This window comes from Mytilus galloprovincialis, chromosome 7 (assembly GCF_965363235.1).
Source record: "Mytilus galloprovincialis chromosome 7, xbMytGall1.hap1.1, whole genome shotgun sequence".
NCBI classification, from domain to species: Eukaryota; Metazoa; Mollusca; class Bivalvia; order Mytilida; family Mytilidae; genus Mytilus; species Mytilus galloprovincialis.
In genome coordinates this window covers 5,587,910-5,615,287 of record NC_134844.1, presented here as the reverse complement: position 1 = coordinate 5,615,287, position 27,378 = coordinate 5,587,910, and the positions used below count along the sequence as shown (strand labels likewise).

The 27,378-nt window shown below is 32.6% G+C and overlaps 1 protein-coding gene across 1 annotated transcript; it reads right to left on the bottom strand.

The window, feature by feature from the left end:
* Positions 1–2,947: 2,947 nt before the first annotated feature.
* On the bottom strand, positions 2,948–17,633 carry LOC143082181 (beta-hexosaminidase-like). Its single transcript, XM_076257753.1, has 9 exons — positions 17,545–17,633; positions 9,153–9,884; positions 7,974–8,392; positions 6,447–7,181; positions 5,758–6,031; positions 5,120–5,399; positions 4,512–4,697; positions 3,978–4,026; positions 2,948–3,372 (listed from the first exon to the last, which is right to left on the bottom strand). Exons 1-9 carry the CDS (start codon positions 17,588–17,590, stop codon positions 3,289–3,291), a joined length of 2,805 nt encoding a protein of 934 aa, XP_076113868.1. The 5' UTR covers positions 17,591–17,633; the 3' UTR covers positions 2,948–3,288.
* Between the last annotated feature and the right edge of the window lie 9,745 nt (positions 17,634–27,378).

Below are 27,378 nucleotides of genomic sequence, written 5' to 3'. Positions count from 1 at the left end.
CACATAAATGAATTGAAAACAACTGACATATTGCTGACTCGGTACATACATTTATTTATGTTTAAAATGGTGGATAAGGCCTGTTTTTATATCTACCTCTCACTTGTATGACAGTCGCATAAAATTTCAATATATTGAAAACAATGTGCGAGAAAAAAAACCAGACATAATAGGGAAAATGTCAAAAATAAGGGTACAGCAACGTTATATTCCTAATAACTATATCGAATCAGTTGGGAAATGTATATCCCATATATAGGCGAAGTTGGAACATTTGTCAAAGATTCTGGTACTGAAATAACTGTTATATTAAATTCAATGTATAAGTATATAATGAAGTGGGGTTAGCCTTCTTTGTTGTTTCTTTATTTCATGTTCTGGAGGATATGTTGATATTTCCATCTTATTTAGAAAAGTTTGGATTGTTAATGAAAAGAACATCACCAATAAATCTGAAAGTGAAATTAGATAATGATCTGTCTTCTTTAATCTTCATGTTTTGACAAGTTTCTGAAGGAACTCCGATTTATATAAGAATAAAAAGTAGTCCGCAGCGAAAGATGCACAGTACGTTCCCATAGAAATTCCAACAATATGCAGACAAATTATACGTTCAAATTCAACAAATATGTTTTCAATAAGAAACTCATACTGATCACTTGTTCCTCGGTATATCATGTTTTACCTTTTATTTCATTTATAACAAAACATATGGTATCCTAAAGCAATAGATGTTGAGTGTATGCTACCTTTACTATAATGAAAAGCATTGTGGTTATTTATTTTAGACGGTTTTCTGTTTCACATATTGAATTATGGTGCTTATAAAGGTTGAAAAGCTAAGGTTTTGAATAAACTTTAGAAAAAGATCGAGATTTGAATTTGTCCAGAGGTTGTTTAGGGATTTTTTGTAAAAAAAAAAAGTGAAATCACAAATATACCGAATTCCGAGGAAAATTCAAAAAGGAGAGTCCCTAATCAAATGGCAAAATCAAAAGCTAAAACACATCAAACGAACCGATAACAACTGCCATATTCCAGACTTGAAACAGACATTTTCTTATGAAGAAAATGGTGGATTGAACCTGGTTTTATAGCTAGCTAAACCCCTCACTTGTATGACAGTCGCATCAAATTCTATTATATTGATAACGATTTCAGGGGGAAAAAACCAAACTTACACAGTAGGTAAAAATTACAAAATAAGAATACAGCAGTCAAAATTGTGTAATCATCTTAATCACTAATTAACAAAAAAATGTAAAAAAGCACAACAAAGGCATACATCAAGGTTTACAACCTCATTTTGCTTTATTATTATACGATTTAATTATATATGTAAAATCCACTCATAAAGGATTGAAATATTTTATGAACTGGACCGAATCCTTACCATGACTAACACATGATTACATTAACATTAACTAAAAGGTAGAATCACGCGTTTGACGTCACACAGGTAAAATAATATTATCTTGTCGTTCAATGTATGATTCAAAAATAGTGGTTCTGAATGTTGATTGCTTTTTGTTTGCTCAGGTAAAAAAAACTCATCATAGATACCAGGATTGAAATTTTATACTTACGTCAGACACATGCTTCATATACAAAAAATATTAAAAAGGCCAAATAAAGTACGAAGTTGAAGAGCATTGCAGACCAAAAATTCCTAAAAGTTTTGCCAAATACAACACAGAAGTGCTGACTACTGGGCTGGTGATACCCTCGGGGAATTAAGATTCCACCAGCAGTGGCATCGACCAAGTGGTTGTAAAATAATGTTTCAGAAGATTGATTGTTTGTTGTTTGCTAAATGTTTACTGAAAATAATTCATGCAAGTTCAGCACTAGAAAAAAATAATGATGAAAAGATGGCCAGCAGTAGAGATGGAACATTCTAAAATAAAATTAGGAAAAGAAAAGGGGAATGTGTCAAAGCGACAACAACCCGATAATAGAGCAGACAACAGGCGAAGGCCACCAATGAGTCTTCAATGACAAGATACTGTCTTTGCACGAGATATTTGATTTAACGTCCCCATTTAGTAATAAGAAGGAAGTTCAACGGAAACATCCAGTGGCGGATCCAGAAATTTTCATAAGTGGGGGCCCACTGACTGCCTAAGAGGGGCCCGCTCCAGTCACGCTTCAGTGATTCTCTATATAAGCAACCAAATTTTTTCCAAAAAAGGGGCCCGGACCCCTCCCCCCCCTAAATCCGCCTCTGACATCTAAGACATGATCATATGTCTTAATCTAGTCATTCCTTGGGTTCTGACTATCTTTAAGACTAAAGAGATGTCCGTTTTAGCGACATTTATCCTTTTTTAAAAACAGATAGTTATAATTTGTGTCAAGTATATGTGTTTAGTCGTTTTGAAATATTTTCTAAAGAATATTACTTTTTGAACATAAAAAATACATCATTAAATAGTTTCGTGTTAAGTTCGAATGTTGTTTGATTTTTGTTTGTTTGTTTGTTTGTCTGTCAGTTTTTTTTCTTTTCTTTTTGATTGTAGAAAAAGGGTTGGACGGATCACAGACATCATTTTCGCATTGTACAATTTTTCCTATTTGTAAAAGTAAACCTTAGTCTTGATTATCTTATCACAACTGGATAAAGATGTGAATGAAAAGGTGAATGTTCTAACGTAAATGATTTCTTTCATTAGGATAAGTGTTGATTGTCTTTTGTCGGTTATAAAAGCTCAGAGATCTTATGTTTATTTGTTATGTAACATGACGACTATAAATTAAGCTTTGAATTGAATTCGTTTTTATAATTCGGAATAAAATATTCGGAATAGTATTACCTGTTTTGGTGCATTCATTCGCCATATGGACACCTTGAAAATGGAAGTTGATAATTCGAAGAACTTGTTTTTCAAAGGTAAAGAACAATCGAAACAAATTGTTTTAACCTAAAAACAATAAAACAAAAACTAAATTATTTTTTATAATTTTTATTCACATGATTTATGAACATAACAATCACCACAATTACACATGTTTGAAGGCATACACTCACGTGACCATAGATGAAACACATTGATGACCATGATTAATGAGCAATGAATGCTGGATGTCGATTGGTCAGATTTGTCATGTCTTCTTTGACACATTTAATGTCAAATTATTTGACAAATTGTTGAAATCGCAAACCCATAACACATAATAAACCTTGTTTTGACACTTGAAAGCCAAATAAAACCCACTTAAACGATAAAACTGATAAATTTTGTGTCAGAGAAGAGCTCAAGCATCACAGAGCTAATATGCTTGGATATTTTATCCTGTACGTGGACCACGGACTTGTTGTGGAGGCGTCCAGTATCCAGCATCAAATAGTCTTTGTTGTAGAGATTTTGGTTCCTGTAATATAAGAGAAACGTATTAATTTAATTTGATTATAAGAGAGGAATAGCTCATACACTTTGCTTATTTGCCTGATAAAAGAAATGAAAAAAAGTTTAATTTACCAAAATACAAGAAGATGTACTGTGTAATATCATCATTTAAGTAGGATGAATTGTGAAATGAATGTAAGCCTCTGCAGTAGATAAAATGGGTTTCTATGCCTATGTATTTCTTTTAAGACTTAAATTGAAAATAATTGAGCACCTTATTTGAATGTTTGTCTACAAAATTTATTGAAAATAGGTCAAAACGAGAATGATAAAACGACATGACCAATGAAATGAGATTCAATATGATGACTGTTCGTTTGTCTCTTTCATTTATTTTCGTTCCTACTACATTTGTCGTCAAACTTGATTGACAAATTTTTAATCAGTAATCCGGCCGGGTAATTGTGTGCATGCAAATTGTGATAGACTATAAATACATGTATATCACATGTTAAGAGATATAGATACAATGGATAAGGGATGATTCTTGAAAAAGAAACCATGAGCCCGGAGGTAAATAAATAGGCTGACGTCACCACAATGATTAAAGCTGTATTAACTGGTACTTACCTCAACTTGTAGAGTTGTTACTTTACTAAATTTAGTCGTATCATTATTTCTGTAAACAAAACAACAAAATTGATTAAAACCATCATTTATGATTACAAATAAGCAAATAGCATGCAGTTTAACTATTCATGATAAAATCTCTAACATAGTGCATCGGGAAGAATATCAAGTAAAGAATGAAAAAAAAAAAAAAAAAGATGTTGGTATAAGAGACAGAAACCCAAATAATAACGAAAATGCGTCAATCTCTAAATGGTCTGAATTGCCAATAATACAGTAAACCGACGTAAAAAAAAATAACCAAAATACACCATGCGTCATTGAATAAATAAATGATCTAAATCGTCCAGAGTCTAACAAAATGTGAATTAAGTAATAACAAATACTTTCAAAACATCTCCAATTGAAATGAAATAACTATTAGGACATTAGATACGACAACAACTGTCCGGTGTCCGATTTATACACAACAGCTTTCATTCAAATCAAACTATGAATCTAATATTGAATCAAAAGTATCAAAATAAAGATAACCTTGCTCTAAATTTCAGTTCTGTCATCTTTAAGCTTGAAATATCTGTTGCTGGTTTGATGTCCTGCCATTTATTTTGTGTTGAGATCACTTGCTGTGTAAATGCTGGATATGACCTGTCAGTCTGTAAAATTTTCCTTACTTTGGCTGGTTGCCCATTTTTGGCTGGTTCATTGATGGTAAGGATTCTACAAAAGTAATAAACAATAATACAGATTCGATTCTTCTGTAAAAGAAAAACTGTAAAAACATTTACATTCCTTCTTCTTTCGCGTGTACAATATAATAATTGTTACATCTAGACGATTGAGACAATAACATAACAGCACAATAAAACAAACTTCAATTTCATGCAAAAAATAGCTGCAGTGCACAACAGTTAAAAACAAGTGTATTAAAATATAACAACTAAAGATCAACTAAGATAATGAGCCATAACTATATATAAAACAGGACAATGATCCAATTAACATTCACACGAGACAACTAAAAACCATAAAACAATCTCTTAAATAAATAAGTCCCTATCATGGGACGAATATCCGAAATAAGCCTCAATTAAGACGTACGTAAAACAAGCAATAAATATGTTGATGCTAAAGATAATTACTTTGCGCCTGGAGGAGGAATAAATGGTTGAATACCATGGTCTGCCAACCTATCAAATTCCTTATGACCAATAACACTCAATAGTTCAACAAGATCTTTTTCCTGGGCTTTTAGGTCTGGTCTTGGGAAGCCCCGTCGGAGGTTAATTCTGGGTTTGTAAGTAGACTCCCATGGAGCTTTATGCCATGCCCTTTCAGCAAAAGCAATCAACCTTGGCATAAGTAGCTGAAACAAATGTTCTTCGCTTCTGATTTTTGTAGTCCATACCTGGGTTTGCATTCCTAGAAATTAAGAAGATATACAATTAGATGTAGGAAAAAAACCCCAAAGATGTGGTATAAGTAGAAAATATTGATTATTATATCGCCAATTTCTCATCGGAGAATGACAATAGACTTGTGTCTTGACGACTTGAACATAAATTCTACATGAAGATCTGAATTTTGGTAACATTAATGACAGAAAAAAGCCATCACCTTAGATAATAAGAATAAAAACAAATACCGTCTGCCTGTGTCAAGAGACCTATTTTGTGAACTATTAACATTTTCATTAATATTTCAAATTATAAATACTTTCATTTATTTTCTTAATATCTTTTTTTTTTATAAAACTTTAAATAAAATACATAAATCATACCTTTCAAATTTGAATAAATTCTATCTACGAGTGTTTTGCCAATTGGGAAATCACAATATATGTCATCTAAGCAGCCATAGTTCTCCATCTCGTCAGTTCGGGTAGAAACATAATTAAATTTGTCTGGTCGGAAGTTACAGCAGAAGTTATCTGGAGCATAACCATGGATCTTTGATATATTGATGTATCTTGTAGCCCAATAATCGCCTGGAAGACTGGAATCAGGTTCACTCACGTGATCTAAAGCCATGAAATTTGAGGGCGATAGAATTACCTATAAAAAAAAATCATATAAAAATTAATTGTGTTGCATGAAGCTGCTGTCTTTACCATAACACTTGCATCACCGGTTAACTGAATTAACTATCTATAAGGCACCAAATAATGCATGCACATTTTGAAATATAATAATGGTATTTGCATTCGTACGCAATCCAAAAAAACAACATAGTAGAATCATACATTTCAAAATCAGTTGCACGACATCTGTCCATGCCCGCTTAAAACCAGAGCATCAAACGTAGAATAAAGGACCTGAAGTTGTGGAACGTTACAGACGAAATTGCATTAGGATTCATATATAATAAGCTAATTTTGAAACTTTATTTCACTTTTTAGTTATATTTTTATTAAATCCTTGTAAATTTAAAAGTAGTAAAAATAGTATTTGAAAATATCAATACACTTACGTTATAACTGTTATTGGCGAAAACAAATGCTCTCTTCAGCAAGGTATCTGTCTGAGTATTTCTTGTTGTAACGAAGATTTCGACTTCCTTTGGAAAACGTGACCTTGAAAAGGGAGTAAGTGGACCACCAAGGGGGTCAAGTGTTGGGAAAGCGACAAAGAATTCTTCATAAGCTCCTAGATTGACTCCATTAGCTCTGGCTAAGTTAGCCAAGTTTGTGGTATAGTTGACTTTAATCCTCATCCATGGATCGGGATCGACTATTCCTAAATCAACGCAGTATGTAGAATTCAACCATGCAGCACGTGGAGAATCATCACCGCCTACATTGAACAATTTAAGGGGATGACCTGCATCCTTGTGGTAAGCCTTTAATGTTTTGATGATACGGTCAAGGAACCTATATGTGGATGGCATACATGGATTTATAGCATTGTCACTATACAAACTGTCACTTAAGTATAATGGAGCGTTGGTTACGTCCATTAAAGCCATGTCGTAATTTTTCGTACGTTTAGAATATGCATTCATGGCCACAATAGCAGCACGTGCCCGATTAGCCATATTGATTGATGGAATTATTTCAATGTTTCTAAATTTAGCTGCACGTAAGATGTCAATGTAATCCTTTTGAGTGTAGTATCCTGATCCTGTTCCGTTCCCGCTAGGATCTGAACCAAGTTGGGAAAATAAACATTTTGTTTCATTAATGTCGTGACATCGTCTACCACCAATCTGAAAAAAATAAAAGCATTTCATTTTAATTAATTTATTATTTCAGTTTGATTTTGCAAATACGGTATACTTTGATCGTATACTTGCTTTCTGAATTTACATAAAACCTATTATACTATCGATAAAAAGGTTTTGGTTTTTCATTCTTCATCGCTTCTGCTTACTCAATTTGTTTTAGTTTTGGATTTACAAATCAATTATGCCTCTTTCTGATTGAAGAGTGTTCATCAAATGAAAAGCGGCATAGCGCTTATATTATATTCAAGGGATTCAACTTAAGAACGCAACGCAAACTTGTTACTAGTGCTTATATTATATTCAAGGGATTCAACTTAAGAACGCAACGCAAACTTGTTACTAGTGTTGACCTTCAATTTGAAATATTCTGACAATCAAATTAAGTATAATTAATGATAGGCTGAGTAAAATCCAACCCCTTTGCCTGCAAAGAAAAAAAAGGACTGAAGATTTGAGAAAAAAAAATCAGATACCGTGGTTTCAGTATATCGGTCTTTATATGCGTGTACTTTTTATGAATCGAGTAAATCTTAAACTGAAGGTATATCTGGCTACCTTTTTATGGTTTCCGAGACAAATAGTTAGTTAACCCCTACATGATAAGTACATCAAGAAGATCGGAAGTACTTGGCCCTACATGATACCTCAATTAGTTAGATATTGAACACCCAGCCCTATATGCTTGGTAATTACACCAATTAGTTTCGGAACACCAGGCCCTGTATATATTTGCACCAGTTATTTCGTATGTACCCGCTTATTTTTTATACTTACATCAGTTAGTTCGGGAATACCAGGAACTTCTATACGCCACCCTTCTTCATCGGCCATATTTAATTGTAATTTATTAAGCTTGTACATTGCCATTATTTCCAAAAGTTTCAACACAGTCGACTTGTTAAAGAAATTCCTGGCAACGTCCAATTGTATTCCCCTGTATTCAAATCGAGGTCTATCAACAACTTTCATGACGGGTAATGTACTTCCAGTAGCCATTAAACTAAGGAATGTTTGGATTCCGTTGTGAAGTCCACCTAATGTTCCACCAACGATGAGTACTCTGGCAGGTTTTACTGTGATTTGTAGAGCATAACCTTCTGGGCCTTGCTTTTGTCCAGGATTGAGTGATAGCTGGATGACATTTGGAGAGTTGTCCTTCTTATTGACGACTTTCATATTTGTCAGTGGGGATTCTACAAACCACAGAAGGAAATAAATTATTACTTGATATCTAAACTTAAAATATTGTTTTTAATATATATCGCTTGATCATCACTTTTTTATATAATTATCCATGGTACTTTTCTAATCTTAATAAATAGAAATTTTTAAACTAATCAAAAGTAAGATCTGAATTAACTTGAAATTGATGCGATATTTTTTGGAAAGCAATCAGCCTAGCAATGCTATGCCAATGGCGAATACTTGGAAATATGCTGATGATAACCTCAATTAAAAAATATTTATTTTCAAGCAGTGAAAAATCAAGTAGTTTAATTGACATTTGGGTGTAATATGATTGTAAAACAGTAAGTGTACCATAACACCACCAAGGTATTATTCGGAATTGATATAGTTTACAATTGGAAAACGCAGTTTTTGTTATCTGCTACTAGTCACGACCTGCTGAGCTAATGTTTAAATATTCGGAACAGCAAATTAAATGAGCCCTCTTACTTTTGACAGGAAAAATACAAGATATAATAGTATGTAGCCCGAGTATAATTAGACCAGTATTCACCTCCTTTTGTAATTTGGGAAATTATTAAAAAGATACAAGTGGGTCACATTAACATCATAATCATTCATTAAATTCAATAAAAAACTAACATGAGTTTCGTGAGAGGCAAAAAGTGTCACACAATTCATTTTGATCAAATGATTATTTTGGGTATCTACGTAATAGGAATGAGGCAACCATTAACACCTAAAGAGAATGGTATGTAAACTTACTCTTGCTTCTTATATAATCAGCCATCCCTTGTAGAATAGGTCGTCCGTTCGTGTCAATTGTCCATGTATTATCAATGGTGATGCTTCCTGGCTTCGTTTCTGTCATCAATGGTGTTGGTAGAACTTTATGTTTGACTTCTTCTTTGCTCGAGAAATTGTAACCGTTATATCTCTCCCATGGTGTCAGAGGAACGCCTTCAGCATCATTTGGAATGTTTCTCATGAACTTTGGAAAGTCATCAAGTGGAGACACGTATGACAAATCGTTGTCTTTGGTGTTTTGTAATATAGCTGTGTGGGTTTCGTTTGCAAGGTAGAAGTTTGGAAACATGTCGAACTTGCTTACGGCCCAATTGGAGGCTAAAAATGAAATATTTCTTCGCTCTCCGGGTTGAAGGGGTAAAAAGTGGTACAAGTAGTTTTCGCCGTTATATGGTTCAAACTTGAACATGCAACCTTTGATATGGCTTAAAGTAACGTTTCCAGACAAAATGAGTCCGCCACCTGTGTACTGGTTTGTTGAAGCATTGAAGTAAACCGGCTGGATCAGAGTATCGTGGCAGAAGAAAAGAGCCCAGCCATCACGTGGTATAGATTCCGTACCGGCGTTTTCTAATGTAATATTTGCATAGTACGAAACTGTTCCATACATAAGTATTCCATTCCTGACAACATCATATCGGACTTTCAGTGTTTTAGACAATTTGTCCAAGTCTAAAGCAGACACGGACGCTGAAAATAGAAATTATTTACTTTTATTACTTTTACAAGTGATATCTATCCATGGTATCATTCGGAACGACAAATTACTCCAGCTAGAATAAATGAATGAATAAATAAATAGTTTATTAAATTTCAACCTGAATTGACAAAAAAATATATACAAAAGTTACGTTCAACTACATTTTCAGGCAGCCATATAGGCTTACAATAAACTCAGATACCAGGATTAAATTTTGTATTTACGCCATTTGTATTTGTATATGTATAGTCGGTTAAAGAGCTCACCAGAGCTCATGTTTTGTCTGTTATATTGTATATATATGCCGACTCTAAATAAAATATCACGGGGGGGTAACTTCCTATTATTGGGTATACGGGGATGTGCCAAAAATATGGGTCATAATTTTGCGAGATTTTATATAAAAATGACCCTCCTTTTTAATGACATCTTATATTAAAATGCATTTACGTTTGATAACTGTATATTGATTAGGGGTATGATTTACATATCATATATAAATATGCTATTGAGAATCTTACAGAACAGCTATTCCGAAACGATTTTAACTTATAAACAAGACTTTGCAGTATTAACTGTATGATTTTCACAAGGACATGTATAGTCTAACTATATAAATCCTTGATTTTCATAATATGTAATATTGTATATAAGTATAGATCATTCTTTCTTAAATATTTATATAACTATAGGTACTGAATTTCAGTGAATGTTATATTAAAATGGGTATGTTTTTTGAGGCAAAAATGGCACACCCCTACCAAAAAAATATCGAAGTTACCCCCCCGTGTAAAATATACTTACTTACTTACTTACGCCAGACGTTCGTCTACAAAGCACTGTTATTTTAAATCATAACTATAGTGTAGCTGCATTTGATTTGTTATGACAAATTAAGTTTTATAGTTTTTACGTCGTGTGGTTTTGATAAAGAAAAAGTGTTTATATAACATCTTGTCTCATTTTTATGGCGAAGTGTACCTAATTGCACGCCTCTAGCAGAATACGGGATTAAAAACGTTCGTCGTTAGTTACGCAAGTTATCTCCCTTACTCCAAGAAAGGACACACGAAAGAGAAACTACTTTCTGCGGTCTATAATGAATCCAACAAGCACGCCTGTGCTGTCTTAAACCTCATAGAAATTATCTAAATAACTCAAATTAGAAATCACAGCATTCTGTACATTGTTCTGTGTGCAGCCTGACTTAATAACACTGTGTTTTGTTTTTGTTTTAGACGCGTAGAAGGCATTTTGTGTTTATGATATCAACAGAAAGAAAAAACGCCTCACAACAAAATTATAAACAAATAAACAAATAAACATGTAACAATTTTTCTTCTATTGATATCAAATTAATTAAAATGAAACCTGAATTGACCCAACAATATCGTTTTAAAAAGCCGTAGTCTTGAACGAAAAACACAGTACTCAACGTAAAGTTTTATAATAGGTTACAAACAATGATCAATAATTAATGAAAGACGTGTGAATTTAATTGTTTAATTAAAAAGACGTTGAAATGTTCGTATTTTGTGCAATTGAAAATTTAAGGACATGATTTATATTCATATAAGAAATCAGACGATACCAAGAGAAAAATTTGACCACTAGTGCAAAACTTACCAGTCGGAAGAACAAAGACGGAAAACAAACAAAAAATAAACAAATTATGCCACAAAAATTACTCAGTAACTTAAAAATTGACTCACTCTAACATTTATCTTAAAATAAGTAAAAATTATGTCATTCAACTCCCAGTTTTCAACTTTTTCTACATGTGCAGAAAATAAACAGGTGTCTTCTATTCCGTCCGCAATTTATGGGAAAATTAAATCTAAATTTAGAACCATATTGAAATTGAAAGTACACATGTAAGGTAAAATATAACATGTCATTTTTTCTTTCACAAATTCCAATTTCGAAGAGATATATAGCAATTCAAGATTATGAATGAATAGAATATAGAATTACGGGGGGAGGGGGAGGGTTAGGACCTTTATCGGAACTCCGGGATCGGGTGTTTTTAAGCTCGGGATTTCGGGATTGACCCTTTCGGGATACGGGAATTCTATTTTCGAATTTCGGGTAGTCGGGATTTAATTTTTTTTAAATTCGGGACCTCAGGATTTCGTGTTTTTAAGCCCGGGATTTCGGGATCTGGATCCCTCCTTCCTCTATTATGGTTAAAGAAAAGAGGTCAGGGAAGTTTTGTGATACTTGTAACTGCAAATTAATATTTAGTGGAATGAGAGGTGAAATGTTCTCAGACTATTACATTTCAATTTTTTTTTTAATTTAACCAAAGTTTACTGCAAGGGGTGTTTAACGACCTCGATGATTATCCATGAGGATCTCGCACTCGGTCAGCTCCAGGTTTTCACCTAGTTCATGATCATACAAATATTGAGAAGCCTGTGGTTTACTAGTCTTATAATATGAGACTTTGGAGTTCATATAATTTACATTCAACGTTTTTTATCGAATATTTCAAGGCTTTTTGACTATCAATGTTGACCTCCCCCTTCCAATTGATTGGATAAAATGAATGGATTGCCGCCCCTATTTCAAACTGAAGTCCTATAAACTGACTGGTATTCGAATTTGTTAAAAGAAATAATTGGTATCTCTATTGATTCAATACCGTAATGCCGAAATACAATCATTTGTTTCCGCAAATTCCGAACAGCTAGAAATATATTCCCGAGTTTCAATTTGAGTAACTCGAATAATTCAAGCCCTTCCCATGTCCGATTTTCTCCCACAAGAGCAATGTAGCAGTCGTACATCAGCTGAATAATACGACTGAATTATTCGGGTTACAATTTGTGTAAATCCCGAATGCACATAAAAGTAAAGGTCCAGCCCGACTTTCGGAAAAGGACTGTTCCAGAAATAAAAATCATACAAAAATGTTTCATGCAAATATTCGTCTTCAGACGTGTAAAGTTATACAACGGTTACTAGCCGGTCTGGATTGTGATACAAAGAAGCGCATGCAATGCATAAAATATATAATGTCGTGGCTCAGGGATGTGTTGAATTATAGAGATGCTTATGCGGCACAAAGATAAGATTAATTTACCCAAATGTACTAAGAATTACCACACAACTTAAATTTTCTTAAATATTGATTTGTTATCCTGTGCTAGACTGATCGCTGATATTCTGAGAAGAGACCTTGATGAAATGAAGTTTTATGGGAACAAAGATTTTGAAAACACGTCGCAGTGTTTAGATTTTAACAAAAAATAAGGCATCAAGGTCGAAAATAGTTGTAGTTCATAAAGAAGAAAATGTCAACCGTTCTCTAGTTGGCGATCTCCGCACGCACCCGAATATAATAGACAAAAACAATACAATAGTACACAAAACGTAACATAAAGAACTAAAGACCGAGCAACACGAGCTCCAACAAAACGGTATATATTTCATACAAGTATAGGACTATATGATGCGTCGTAACTGTTGCGGCGACGTCAATAACGTTGTCGTTGTTTTTTGTTTTTTTACACTCAAGATTCAACTTTAACAGGGTATAGCTTGAAAAGTAGCACGGTTGCTAAGGACTTTCTTTGCACCAATCGATTCCTCAGACATTTTAGAATCGTCTCATAAATTTAAAAAAAAATCGATTGTCTAATATAATAGAAAATCTTGGAAATGTAACAATTCCTGCCGAATTTCACGATTTTCCCTATATATCCTTTGTAATTTTGGTGTATGATGCTGTTAACTTCAACAGCTCGTATCTCAAAAACGAAAACGGTTACCCCCTTTTTTTATTTTATTTTCAGATTTATTTTTACAAGCAGAATCTACATGTAAAATTTAAAAAAAATCCATTGTGTAGTTTAATTACGTACACTTCGCCTTAAACAGTCTATGACAGCGTTTGCCACAGTTTTCGAGTTGTTCGTTGACAGTTCTTTTAGTGCTTCATCAAAGGAGTCATGATCATGAATCAGTTCGTTTCTTCTATCGGAGTAACGATCACACAAAAACAAAAAGTGGTTTTCATCTTCGATCAATTCAAATTGCACAATTGCATAGTATCTTCAGTATATATACTGATGCACCGGCATACAATTTAAAAAGAAATATTTCCCCTATAAATGATATTCGAAACCAATTCGAAACCAAAAAAAAATCTTTATTATTTGCGTTCATAAGAGCAATATGTCGATTGTATATAGATGTATTCACATTTGATCGTATTTTCTGTGTAAAATTTATAGGAAGTTATTTTTTTCTTCTTAATATAAAACAACTGTATATAAATAGGATGATGTGGTATAATTGCAAAATTAATGAGGAAACTATCCACACCAATTGCAAGTAACTAAATAAAAATTCAGAATGAAAATGAAAATGTTGAATATGTCAAAGACACAACAACCCGACCGTCGAAGAGCAGATAACAGCCGAAGCGTATTATTTTAAAACCTGATCAACACTGGAGTTTGTTTATAAAGTCTATTATTTTAAACCCTGATCAACACTGGAGTTTGTTTATAAAGTCTATTATTTTAAACCCTGATCAACACTGGAATTTGTTTATAAAGTCTATTATTTTAAACCCTGATCAACACTGGAGTTTGTTTATAAAGTCTATTATTTTAAACCCTGATCAACACTGGAGTTTGTTAAGTCTATTATTTTAAACCCTGATCAACACTGGAGTTTGTTTTTAAAGTCTATTATTTTAAACCCTGATCAACACTGGAGTTTGTTAAGTCTATTATTTTAAACCCTGATCAACACTGAAGTTTGTTTATAAAGTCTATTATTTTAAACCCTGATCTCGTGACACCGGAGTTTGTTTATTCTTTTATTAACTTTTTGTAAATGCAAATATGATAAAAAAAAAAAACAAGATATTTGAGAATCATAATTTTTAAATAAACAAGGAGCTGTCATGGAAATTGACTGATTGCGACCATTTGATAGGTAATAATTGAATATGAATGTCATGTGATGGTAAAAAACCATTTTGTCATGTGATACTTGTATACTTGTTATGTTGGTAATAAACGGACATCAAACATAAGTCTTAATCACGATGACAATTATTTGTCTTTATAATTTGATGACTTAACAATATTTTTGTGTAATTGAGATGTATGGTTACATGTACCACCAGGGGGCAGAGTATGTTTCTCTTGTCATTCGTATAAAACATAAGCTATAAAACTAATAATCTAATTTTTTTCTTAATGAAATGTATCATCATAAAGATGTTAGTTAGCCCTTAACATAAAAAAAAAAATGATGAATGTTGTTTAAAATCAGATCGCCTTGGCCTTGCTTACATATGTTCATTTATGTAGCAACCATTTATGATTACTTTGACCAGAGACATGATTGTATTATATGTCTCTGAATTGACAAAAATAGCTAAACGTTGCATAACTTTAATATTGTTTCAATTATCAACTGATCGAAAGGTATAATTCACAAGCATCTTTAGTAAATGGAGGGCAGCAATACATCTACTGAGGTCAAGTGAATATCCATTTCCTTCTTTACTGCCATGCAATCTTACGTTAGTAAAAAAATGTTTTAATAAAAATTAACTGAAATGATATCATTTGCTATTATGAAGCATCTGGGAAAGTATTTGAGTATTGACCATTGCAAAGGATTTATTTTTCTTTTATTATTGTACTGTTCCAATGTGGATTTAAAAGTTTTCCCCTTTGTCAACATTGATTTTAAAGTTGTTTGCCTTTAACATATCCAACAGTTGAATTTCAGAATGGTTTCCTGTGAACTCTATGTATAATGTGACTCCAAATAAAGTGGAACCCCTCTTTGTAAAATTGACTTATTTGTAGATAACAGTTTACTGGTGTTTATGAAACAAAAAAAGCAGCAAGTAAATGAACATTTCTCTCTTATTTTCAATCCTGTTAATGCATTACTGAAATACAAAACCATTTTGTTTCACACAACAAGGTTGAATGCGTCCCCTACTCTCCAGTGCATTAATAAAATATATATCTGAGAATGAGTTAAGCAATGAGAAATACTCTGTCATGGTTTTATAACAACTTGTATATCATATTGTTTATTTGGTAATAAATATAGGCGTGCGACAAGGCTGTACATTATTCGCCTTTATTAGTAAAATCATTAAAATAACATTATTCTGCTTAGTAACTATCAAATGATTCATTCCGATATGTTTTCATCTATTTACTAGTGATATTTTATCTTATGATTCATATTTTAGAATTGGAGTCCGTAAACTTTGAGTTAGTTTTTCCTCGTTGTTACAACACAATGGTTGTCATCTTTGTTTGTCATTAATCGTTTTGTTATAAATTTTACCATTAGTTTTATAAATTAAATTGCTTTAAATTTTTCATATCGGGATCCATTTTAGCCGACCATACGGTTTGGTTTTTTTCTCATTGTTGAAGGCCATACGATTGCCTATAATTTGTTCCATCAGAGACATTATCCACTTCATTTTTGGTGGAAAGTTAACATATTGGCAATCATTAAACATCGCCTTATTTTATACATTATTGCATTTATATGCGCGGGGATATCCTAAAGTACTCAAAACCTTTACTAACATTTGTTTTGCAAAATACGCTTGTGGTAAACATGTGCACAAGGAGAAACCTTCTTTGTTCGTATAAAGGTACAAATTTTAAAATAGTAAACAACTATAGGTACAATAAATCATATTGTAATTCAAAGAAGATGTATGTGCATAGAAATTAAAATGAATAAAAAAATCAAAAAGAACATACAATCTGATAAAATATATGTTTTCATAGATATAAAATCCGAAACTTCATAATATTACATCAATTCTGTCTATCATGAAATTAATCAATTCAAATTATCCTTTCCAAGAATACAGATTATACTTACCAAGAAATTTGTTTCTCTTAAACCAAATGAATGATTACAGTATTACTTAAACATAAATCCCATGGTGCCTACCTAAGTGTTGCACTTTAATAAGAGACAACAACAAATGATATATATGAAGTATCATTACGTTATTTAAGATACACGAATTTTATAGCAAATAAAAAGAAAGATAAATTTAACTCAAAATTATTTAGCATTTTTAATAGTTCAGGTCATTTGATATTTTATTCATTTATTTTCAAAAGAAAGTTTTTGTACAGGTTATTTCTTTCCTCCAAAAACATTTCCTTTTTTTGCTGGTGTATTGTTGTTACACATTGTCCTCACGTTTAAGAGCAAAGTGAAAGTGCATTAGTTTTTTTAATCTCGTTAAAGGTGCGTTCGAATAAAATATTTAAGTAAACTTTCAATTAATTCTAGTACAATTGTCAAAACATGTGTTAAAGCTAAATTGTTTCTAATACAAAAAGTTATGCGACATGCGCTTGTGGCAAACACGTGTACCAAAAGAATGGAATTAAAAAATAAGTGCGATATGCAAAGAAAATTTATGAGAATAGAACGGATATAATTATATGAATAAATAGCAATGTGTTTTTTGCAAAAGTATAACGAAACATTTGAGCAATACACCTGATGATATAAAACACATCTTTAATAGATCTTTTCATAAATCCGAAACTTCAAACATAACTATATGCCTATATAAAAATGAATGTATCCAAACTGTCCTAGGCCAAAAACACAGATTTCACTTACCAGCAAATAAAATGCATAAGAGTACAAGTCCTCTTAGTGTTAACATGTTCCTGAACCAAGTGAACGATTACCGGGTCCTTGAATCTTAAATAACCGACAGACCCGCCCCCAGGAGATGACCAGTCCATATTAATAAAAATGACCATTTTATTGTTGTAAATGTCAGCATTGACAAATGAATATACAATCTGTGTAATAGCTTTTATCTTAAATGATTGTTGATGGCTCTAATAAGGGTTAAGATGGGTTACCTTCAATACATATTTGAATTGAGAAGTAAAATGCTTTACAGGGCACTGTCATTTAAAATTCGTTTAAAAAAAATATGTTAACAAAGTCATCATATTAATTAAGATCATAATACATTAATGTTTGCATATCTTTTTAAGAGTAAAAAAATAAATGTATGAATAAAATATTCCTGACAAAATAACTTGTTTGTTCTCTGAATGAAAAATATGAGCTTTAGGCAGCAACCATTTGATTTTCTAGGGGGGGGGGGGGGGCAGCTATGGATTTTTTTCTGGACAAAAACAATCTATTTTTTTCGCGACAAGTCGAAAACAATTTTTTTCTTTCAAATTTAGCATTACATATAGTGGCAGCTGAGGGGGAAATAAACAATTTTTTTTTCTCAGACTCAAAAACAAATTATTTTTTTCTCCAAAAACTGGAAACAAACTTTTTTTTCCAAAAAAATCCATAGCCCCCCAGAAAATCAAATGGTTGCTGCCTTATACACCTTATCGCTATTTATTCCAATCCGGATAAGTCTTAAAACTATTCAACTTTTTCAAACCAGTTGAAGCTATCTGGGACATTGTTCAGTAAGTCAAGGTATTGTGCATAAAACTTTTCACAGAGACATGTTAAACCATCGAAAACACATAACACAAAGCATTTCATTGGCTATAATTTTGTTTTAAAGATTGCTTCACAAACTAACAAACTTTTGAAAAGAGGTACGTAAGATACCAGAAGGACAGTCAAACTCATAAATCGACAATAAACTGACAACGCCATGGTTAAAAATGAAAAAGACAAACAGACAAACAATAGTATACATGACACAGCATCGAAAACTAAAGAATAAACAACACGAACCCCACCAAAAACTAGGGGTGATCACTCTCCAAACATTTTCATCCTTCAGCTCATTGTTGATGACCTTTGTTTTTACTTCACTTGACCTAAACAAGAAGGTGTTTACGTAACTGTTTTTCTTGGATTGGACTTAAAAGCGACAAGGTGTTTTGGTGCTAGTTAACTGATTTATTAGATAGGGTTTATTTTTTACACTGCATCAGCTCAAAAAGGTTATTTCCCGGAGAGAGCTATATTTCAAATTCTTAATAATTTTTTTTTAAATCATACAAAAGGTTGTCAAAAATATACTAAAATACTTCAGATAAAGCGAAATCAGTTATTTAGTTAAAAAATATAGTTGTTTGTGCTTAGACATTTGACATTCGTCTCTCATAAATCTGTAAAGATTGGCTTATGTATACAAAATGTATCTTTTATAAATGTATTGTGTAGTTTTATACATAAGGGGAGACGTAAATGAAATATTGAATTGAATTTGAAATTTTGTGTGCTACATATTTTTTTTAATCATATTTTCCTTTTTTATAATGCCTTTTTATACGTTAGTTCTGCCTAATAAGATAACACAATGCAATTGTTGTATTGAATTTTCTTGATCTTTTCCCCAGAGTGATAATAATACAAGCAAAATCTATATATAACACACCGCATAGAACTGCATTAAATAAGTTAGCAATAGATAATTAAAAAATGAGTATTACTAGTAAGACGAAATAAGGACACGTGCTTCCTTCAATAAGACATATGTAAGAATATCGGTATCATGTTAAACAGACAGATAGTCATTTTGTATTTTTTTACTTTTCTATTTGTTTTAATGATTTCTTTCTATATCTGAATGTTCACTGGTCAGAACATTTATAAATCAATGATGTACCCCTCGTTCTCCTCGCTACTGTGTTCTTACGTGTGTTCGCTATAAGTGTATGCGTATGATTATACATCTTTACTGCGAGGGATGACAGATATATTAGTATTACCTATAACATGACGTGGTCAAAAAACAACCTTGATGAAATTTTATATCTCATACAGTGGTGACGTCTTGGGCTTCTTATTTTAGTTTTGATAAAATTATGACGCCGAGCACTTCTTATTTTAGTTTTGATTAAATTGTGATGTCTTGCGCTTCTTATTTTTATCCTCCCATCGACTTTTCTACTATACTAAAACAGGTGTACAGATAACAGGAAGTGGTATATTTTACAGTTTCCTGCTATCCTGCTTCTATTGTGAGCGACTGGTTATGTCAAATTAATGTTTACACCAAAGTTCAATTTAGGATTTTGATTGTGGCCCGCGTTTAAGTCATGTCGATAACATAAAAAAAAATACGATTGTGATAGGGGAAAAATGTACAAAATTAATTGCAGGATAAAGACAATAACTGTTTAATGTCTTAAAATATCAGCAGAACTCGGCTCGAAACAGGAGTTATAGCTCACTGTAGCTCACATTACACCTTGTACAATTTCAGCTGATATTTTAAGACACTAAAATTGAGCAAGGAAGTGGGGAAGTTTCAAAGAGACTATAACACGACCAAAGAGAAGTAAAAAAAAAAAAACAAAAAAAAAAAGCAAAAAAAAAAAAAAAACAGCCGAATGCCACCAATCAGTCTTCAACACGGCGATAAAATCTCGCACCCGGAAGCGGACTTCAACTGGCCCCTTAGACAAACATGTATACTAGTTCAGAAAAATGGTCGTCATACTAAACTCCAGTGTTATATTTTTATGTTTCTTATGGGGTATCCATCCATTATATACAATGAGTACATAGGATATGGGTATTTATCCATTATATATAATGAGTACATAGGATATGGGGTATCCATCCATTATATATAATGAGTACATAGGATATGGGGTATCCTCCATTCATTATATATAATGAGTACATAGGATATGGGGTATCCACCCATTATATATAATGAGTACATAGGATATGGGTATCCATCCATAATATATAATGAGTACATAGGATATGGGGTATCCTCCATCCATTATATATAATGAGTACATAGGATATGGGGTATCCTCCATCCATTATATATAATGAGTACATAGGATATGGGGTATCCATCCATTATATATAATGAGTACATAGGATATGGGGTATCCATCCATTATATATAATGAGTACATAGGATATGGGGTATCCATCCTTTATATATAATGAGTACATAGGATATGGGGTATCCACCCATTATATATAATGAGAACATAGAATATGGGGTTTTTATCCATTATACATAATGAGTACATAGGATATGGGGTATACATCCATTATATATAATGAGTACATAGGATATGGGGTATCCACCCATTATATATAATGAGTACATAGGATATGGGGTATTTATCCATTATATATAATGAGTACATAGGATATGGGGTATTTATCCATTATATATAACGAGTACATAGGATATGGGGTATTTATCCATTATATATAATGAGTACATAGGATATGGGGTATCCATCCATTATATATAATGAGTACATAGGATATGGGGTATCCTCCATCCTTTATATATAATGAGTACATAGGATATTGGGTATCCATCCATTATATATAATGAGTACATAGGATATGGGGTATCCATCCATTATATATAATGAGTACATAGGATATGGGGTATCCACCCATTATATATAATAAGTACATAGGATATGGGGTATTTATCAATTATACATAATGAGTACATAGGATATGGGGTATACATCCATTATATATAATGAGTACATAGGATATGGGGTATCCACCCATTATATATAATGAGTACATAGGATATGGGGTATTTTTCCATTATATATAATGAGTACATAGGATATGGGGTATTTATCCATTATATATAATGAGTACATAGGATATGGGGTATTTATCAATTATATATAATGAGTACATAGGATATGGGGTATACATCCATTATATATAATGAGTACATAGGATATGGGGTATCCACCCATTATATATAATGAGTACATAGGATATGGGGTATTTATCCATTATATATAATGAGTACATAGGATATGGGGTATCCACCCATAGTATATAATGAGTACATAGGATATGGGGTATTTATCCATTATATATAATGAGTACATAGGATATGGGGTATACACCCATTATATATAATGAGTACAAAGGATATGGGGTATTTATCCATTATATATAATGAGTACATAGGATATGGGGTATACACCCATTATATATAATGAGTACATAGGATATGGGGTATACATCCATTATATATAATGAGTACATAGGATATGGGGTATCCATCCATTATATATAATGAGTACATAGGATATGGGGTATCCACCTATTATATATAATGAGTACATAGGATATGGGGTATTCATCCATTATATATAATGAGTACATAGGATATGGGGTATCCACCCATTATATATAATGAGTACATAGGATATGGGGTATTTATCCATTATATATAATGAGTACATAGGATATGGGGTATCCACCCATTATATATAATGAGTACATAGGATATGGGGTATTTATCCATTATATATAATGAGTACATAGGATATGGGGTATCCACCCATTATATATAATGAGTACATAGGATATGGGGTATTTATCCATTGTATATAATGAGTACAAAGGATATGGGGTATTTATTCATTATATATAATGAGTACAAAGGATATGGGGTATTTATCCATTATATATAATGAGTACAAAGGATATGGGGTATTTATCCATTATATATAATGAGTACAAAGGATATGGGGTATTTATCCATTATATATGATGAGTACAAAGGATATGGGGTATTTATCCATTATATATAATGAGTACAAAGGATATGGGGTATTTATCCATTATATATAATGAGTACAAAGGATATGGGGTATTTATCCATTATATATAATGAGTACAAAGGATATGGGGTATTTATCCATTATATATAATGAGTACAAAGGATATGGGGTATTTATCCATTATATATAATGAGTACATTCACGACAACAAATAAGCAAAAGAACAGCGCTTTTATTTCTGTTCTTCGGCAATGTCACAGAGAGGCCTTCATAGTTCGTCTTAAATAATCATCAATTTTCTATATCTTATTGGAGTAATTTATTGTGCATCTGATATATATATATATTTACTGTAAGCTAATGTAAATTATAACAGACGCCATTTTAATTTTTACACTACGAACCATAAGTATAAGAATGGTGCTCGAGACAAACCAATAAATCATAATCAGCTATATACATTTGGTGTTTGGTATGATTGCATATGGTATACAGTGTGTCTTGCATGGTTCATCTGACTTTGACCTATTTTTTTGGCTATTGGTTGACTAATGTTAAATTTTGGTAATTAGGTCTGATCCCCAAATACTCTAAGCAAACGGCTACCAATATTTGGTATATTGTTAAGTTTGAATGTAAGGTGTATGTGTCTGTCTAGTAGGGTACATCTGAACTTGACCTAATTTACATGGATCATTGATTATGTACGTTTATGAGAATGTTTTAATAAAATCTACTTATGACAGACTTTCAATCATGAAAAGTAAATGAGGCGAAACATTTCAGCGTTCGCTATTTTGTTATTTTGTTTTGAATCCCTAACGTGAATAAGCAAACTGCAGTTTTAGAATAAAAGATAAATTTCGATTCAAAGTGTTTTATCTCATTAATGTGAAGCATCTTTTTTTTAAAGCTAAACCTAAATTGGCCATATGTCAAATATGTAAATTTCAACATGTTTTGACGGCAGAATGATAAATACGACATTTTTGTTCTTTTAAGTGAATACACTACACCATCTTATTCATTTATTTCTCGAATTAGCATAATTTTGAAAGATTTGAAATTTAAGAGCCCACACTGTTGCTGATATCAAACGTCATTTCTTTGGTTATTTTGATCTTTACAGGATAAATCTTTCCGAGTGATGACGTATAAGCTATAAGCAATATACCAGGAAGTAATCATTTACTAAAACAGTACTAACTTTGTATTGTTCTAATTGAACTGACCCGTAGTATGGGCGTCTGTAATGCCTGTGTTATATTCCACCGAAAATGTAGAATTTGTGTACTCTAATAAAGCTAGAATATTCTGGTACTCGCATAGAGCTGAGACCCTCACAGTGGCGGATCAAACACTTTTTATCAGACATGGCCCGCTAACTGAACTAAAAGGGGAGGCGCTCCGGTCATACTTCATTGATTCCCTATATAATCAGCCAAATGTTTCCCCCAAAAAAGGGTCCCACTAAGTCCTCCAAATCCGCCACTGCATCAGTTCGATTTTGGAGTCCCTGGATGATATCAGTGACGATATTGAAAATGCCATTGAAAAGCCGTTCATGTTTAACTCTCAAAATTGAGCTAAAAATAAACAAGCTAAAGTGCAGGATGAAAGGAAGGACCGATAAGGGTTTAACGTCCAGTGGCAAATTATATCAGGACGAGAAGATGATAACGTGATAGCAATGAAACCTTGTACTAGACCGACACATTAAACCAGATTTTGAAGTGCTAGTTCACAAGGTAACAGTCTACATTAAGGTATTACACCTTACCCGGACGCATTATTTTGACTCTGAGTCATTTATTCCGCGTGATTAGCGCAGAATGATGCGGTAAATACCAATTCTACTTTCATTGGTTCAAATCTAGAACAGTTTTGTAATACTAAGGATAAAAAAATGGATGGTTGAAATGATATCAATGGTTTTATTGTGCACAGTATGCTTAATTATTTTGGTGTTGTATTATAATGAATTTTAAGATGAGAACTTGTACAAATCAAGAATTTAGCAAACTCTTCAAGCTTTGAATGATAAATTCAATACTTTATGTTGGTGAAACTCGTCAAACTTTGCGTAAAAGAATGAATCAACACCGGTCTGATAATAAAGATCCTCAATTTAGGGTTCTTTATAACCATTTTAATCAACCGGACCATGATCCTTTTTTATCTATGAAAGTACGCATCATTGAGAAAATTTATCACCACACAGATAGCCCTGTACTAAGTACTTCTTTCCACAAAGATAGAGAAAATTTCTGGATAAGGGAATTAGGGACTGCAATGCCATATGGTTGCAATGACAATATTAAAGGAGTAGGAAATTTGTCAAGTCCTGCCTGCAGTGATGTTAATGTAATGAGTTTATTTAATACTACAAGTACGACAACAACGTAGTCATGGGCAAAAACATTACCATCGGCCTAATGTAAAAAGTCTTCCAAATCTAGATCACCCTCTGGGAGCTTTGATGACCTTCTTTCACATCTTCATCATCTACTAGGGTTACATTACATAAGAACTATTCTCTTTTCACTGCCAGTTAATTTTCTAAAACGTTTGAGAGATTATGCACTTGACAAAGGAGGCACCAATACATTTTCTGCAATATACAGACTAGTCAGTATTATTTGTGATGTAGCTCTTTTCCGTCTTTTCAAACCAGTAAGATCGGAACCATTACATGAGGAAAAGAGGAAATTCCTTCCTGTTGATTTTGCCAATAGAGGAATTGATGCAATCAATATCGGCAACGTTCTACATCACAAGGAAGTAACATCTAAAATTCTTATTTATTTTCAAAATCAATCTGTTCCTATTGTATCCTACAGTTACACCAAAACCATTGCACCTAAAATATTTAACTACAAACAAGCATTGCAGGACCTTGACTTAGAACAATACTTAAAAAAAACCTCCGACATGTGAATGTTCCCACTCGCCTTATAATTACAGCCCCTCTGGTCATGTTATTACTGGAAATCTAAACGTAATTCAACATGAAAATCTCCGAAAGGTGATTTCTCATGGTCCTAAGTTTAGAGAACCCCAACACATCAATTGGAACCATAACTTCAAAATAATTATGGATTCCATTGAGGACTACGCCAGAGCATGGGCTAAGCGAGAAGATGTTGAACTGGACACTTTGTCAGAATGGGTTAAAACTATCAGGTCTCTGATAAAACGTCGCATTCACAAGTTGAAAAACTGTGTGAACGATCGACCTAAGTCCGTTTTCAGAGACAAAAAGGACATGAAATGTCTATCATCTCTTCATGATAAATATGTTGTTGTTCCTGCGGACAAAGCTTCAAATAATATTGTCTTTGTATGTAAATCGTATTACTACGAATGTCTTGTAAAAGAATTGGGTATAAAGGAGCACTCAGGTAATCCCACATACAAAGACATATCATTTGACAAGGATGAGATTTTAGCAAATCATAAGTCCTTCATGGCTTCAATAAACATTACATTGAACACCAAATCGTAGGACTTACCTTGTTTGTATTGGATACCAAAACTTCATAAAATTCCGTACAAACAACGGTATATTGCTGGCTCATCTTCATGTTCCACTAAAGAATTGTCCATTAGATTGACAAAAAATTCTATCCGCAGTGAAAGAGGGTCTTCAGAAATACTGTGAAACTGTTTACTCGCGTAGTGGTATTAACCATATGTGGATTCTTAAAATTCTAAAGAACTTCTAGACAATTTTAAATCTCGGTCTTTTCTTAAGTTAGTTCTATCAAAACTTTTGATTTTTTAACCCTGTATACCACCATTCCCCATGTGAAATTGAAAAATCGCCTAAAAGAAATAATCCACAATGCCTTTCAACATAAAAATGGTAGCATACGCTATACATTTATTACTTTGGGATTTCATAAGGCATATTTCGTTAATAGTGACAAACAAAAAGGTAAAACATGCTACACAAAAGAACAAGTGGTCAGTATGCTGGAGTGTCTTATCGACAACATATTTGTTGAGTTTGGAGGTAGACTTTTTCAACAAATTGTCAGCATTCCTATGGGAACGAACTGCGCGCCTCTCCTTGCTGACCTCTACTTATTTTCATATGAATCGGAGTTCCTTCAGACACTTGTCAAAAACAAGAAGATCAAAGAAGCCAGGTTATTTAATTTCACTTTCAGATATATTGATGATGTTCTTTCCATTAGTAATCCGAACTTTTCTGATTGGGTTCCATTAATATATCCACCAGAACTAGAAATTAAAGAGACAACAGACACGGCTTCCTCCGCCTCATTTTTAGACTTATACCTCGAATTTGACATACACAGTCATCTTAGTACCAGAATCTATGACAAACGAGACGATTTTGATTTTGAAATTATCAATTTCCCCCACCTTAGTAGCAATATACCAACTTCACCTGCATATGGAATATACATTTCCCAACTTATTCGGTATTCAAGAGCTTGCAGCTCCTACTCAGACTTTGTAAAACGTTACCAATGTCTGAACAGAAAGTTGATGAACCAGGGGTATGTCAAAGAACGTCTCGTCCTTTTTCTAAAAAAGTTCATCGGAAGGTACCCAGAACTTGTTGATAAATATTCCGTATCAACTTCACAAATAATACACGATGGTCTTGAAGTATAGATTTCGCGTACTGACGTTGTTTATCATCTTAATAACGTGTTATATTATTCTTTTATTTGTCTTTATTAATATTACTTTTACTGTTAAGTCTGTTTTTTTAGATATCCTTTTTGACTTAACTCTGTGCTTATGTATCCCATCATACTTTGAACGACAAAAATATTTTATGATGTGACTCTGTACCTATGTATCTTGTCATACTTTGAATGACAAAATTATTTTATTTATTAATAGTACTTTTACTGTTGACCCACTTTTTTGTGATATACATTTGACGTGACTCTGTACTCAT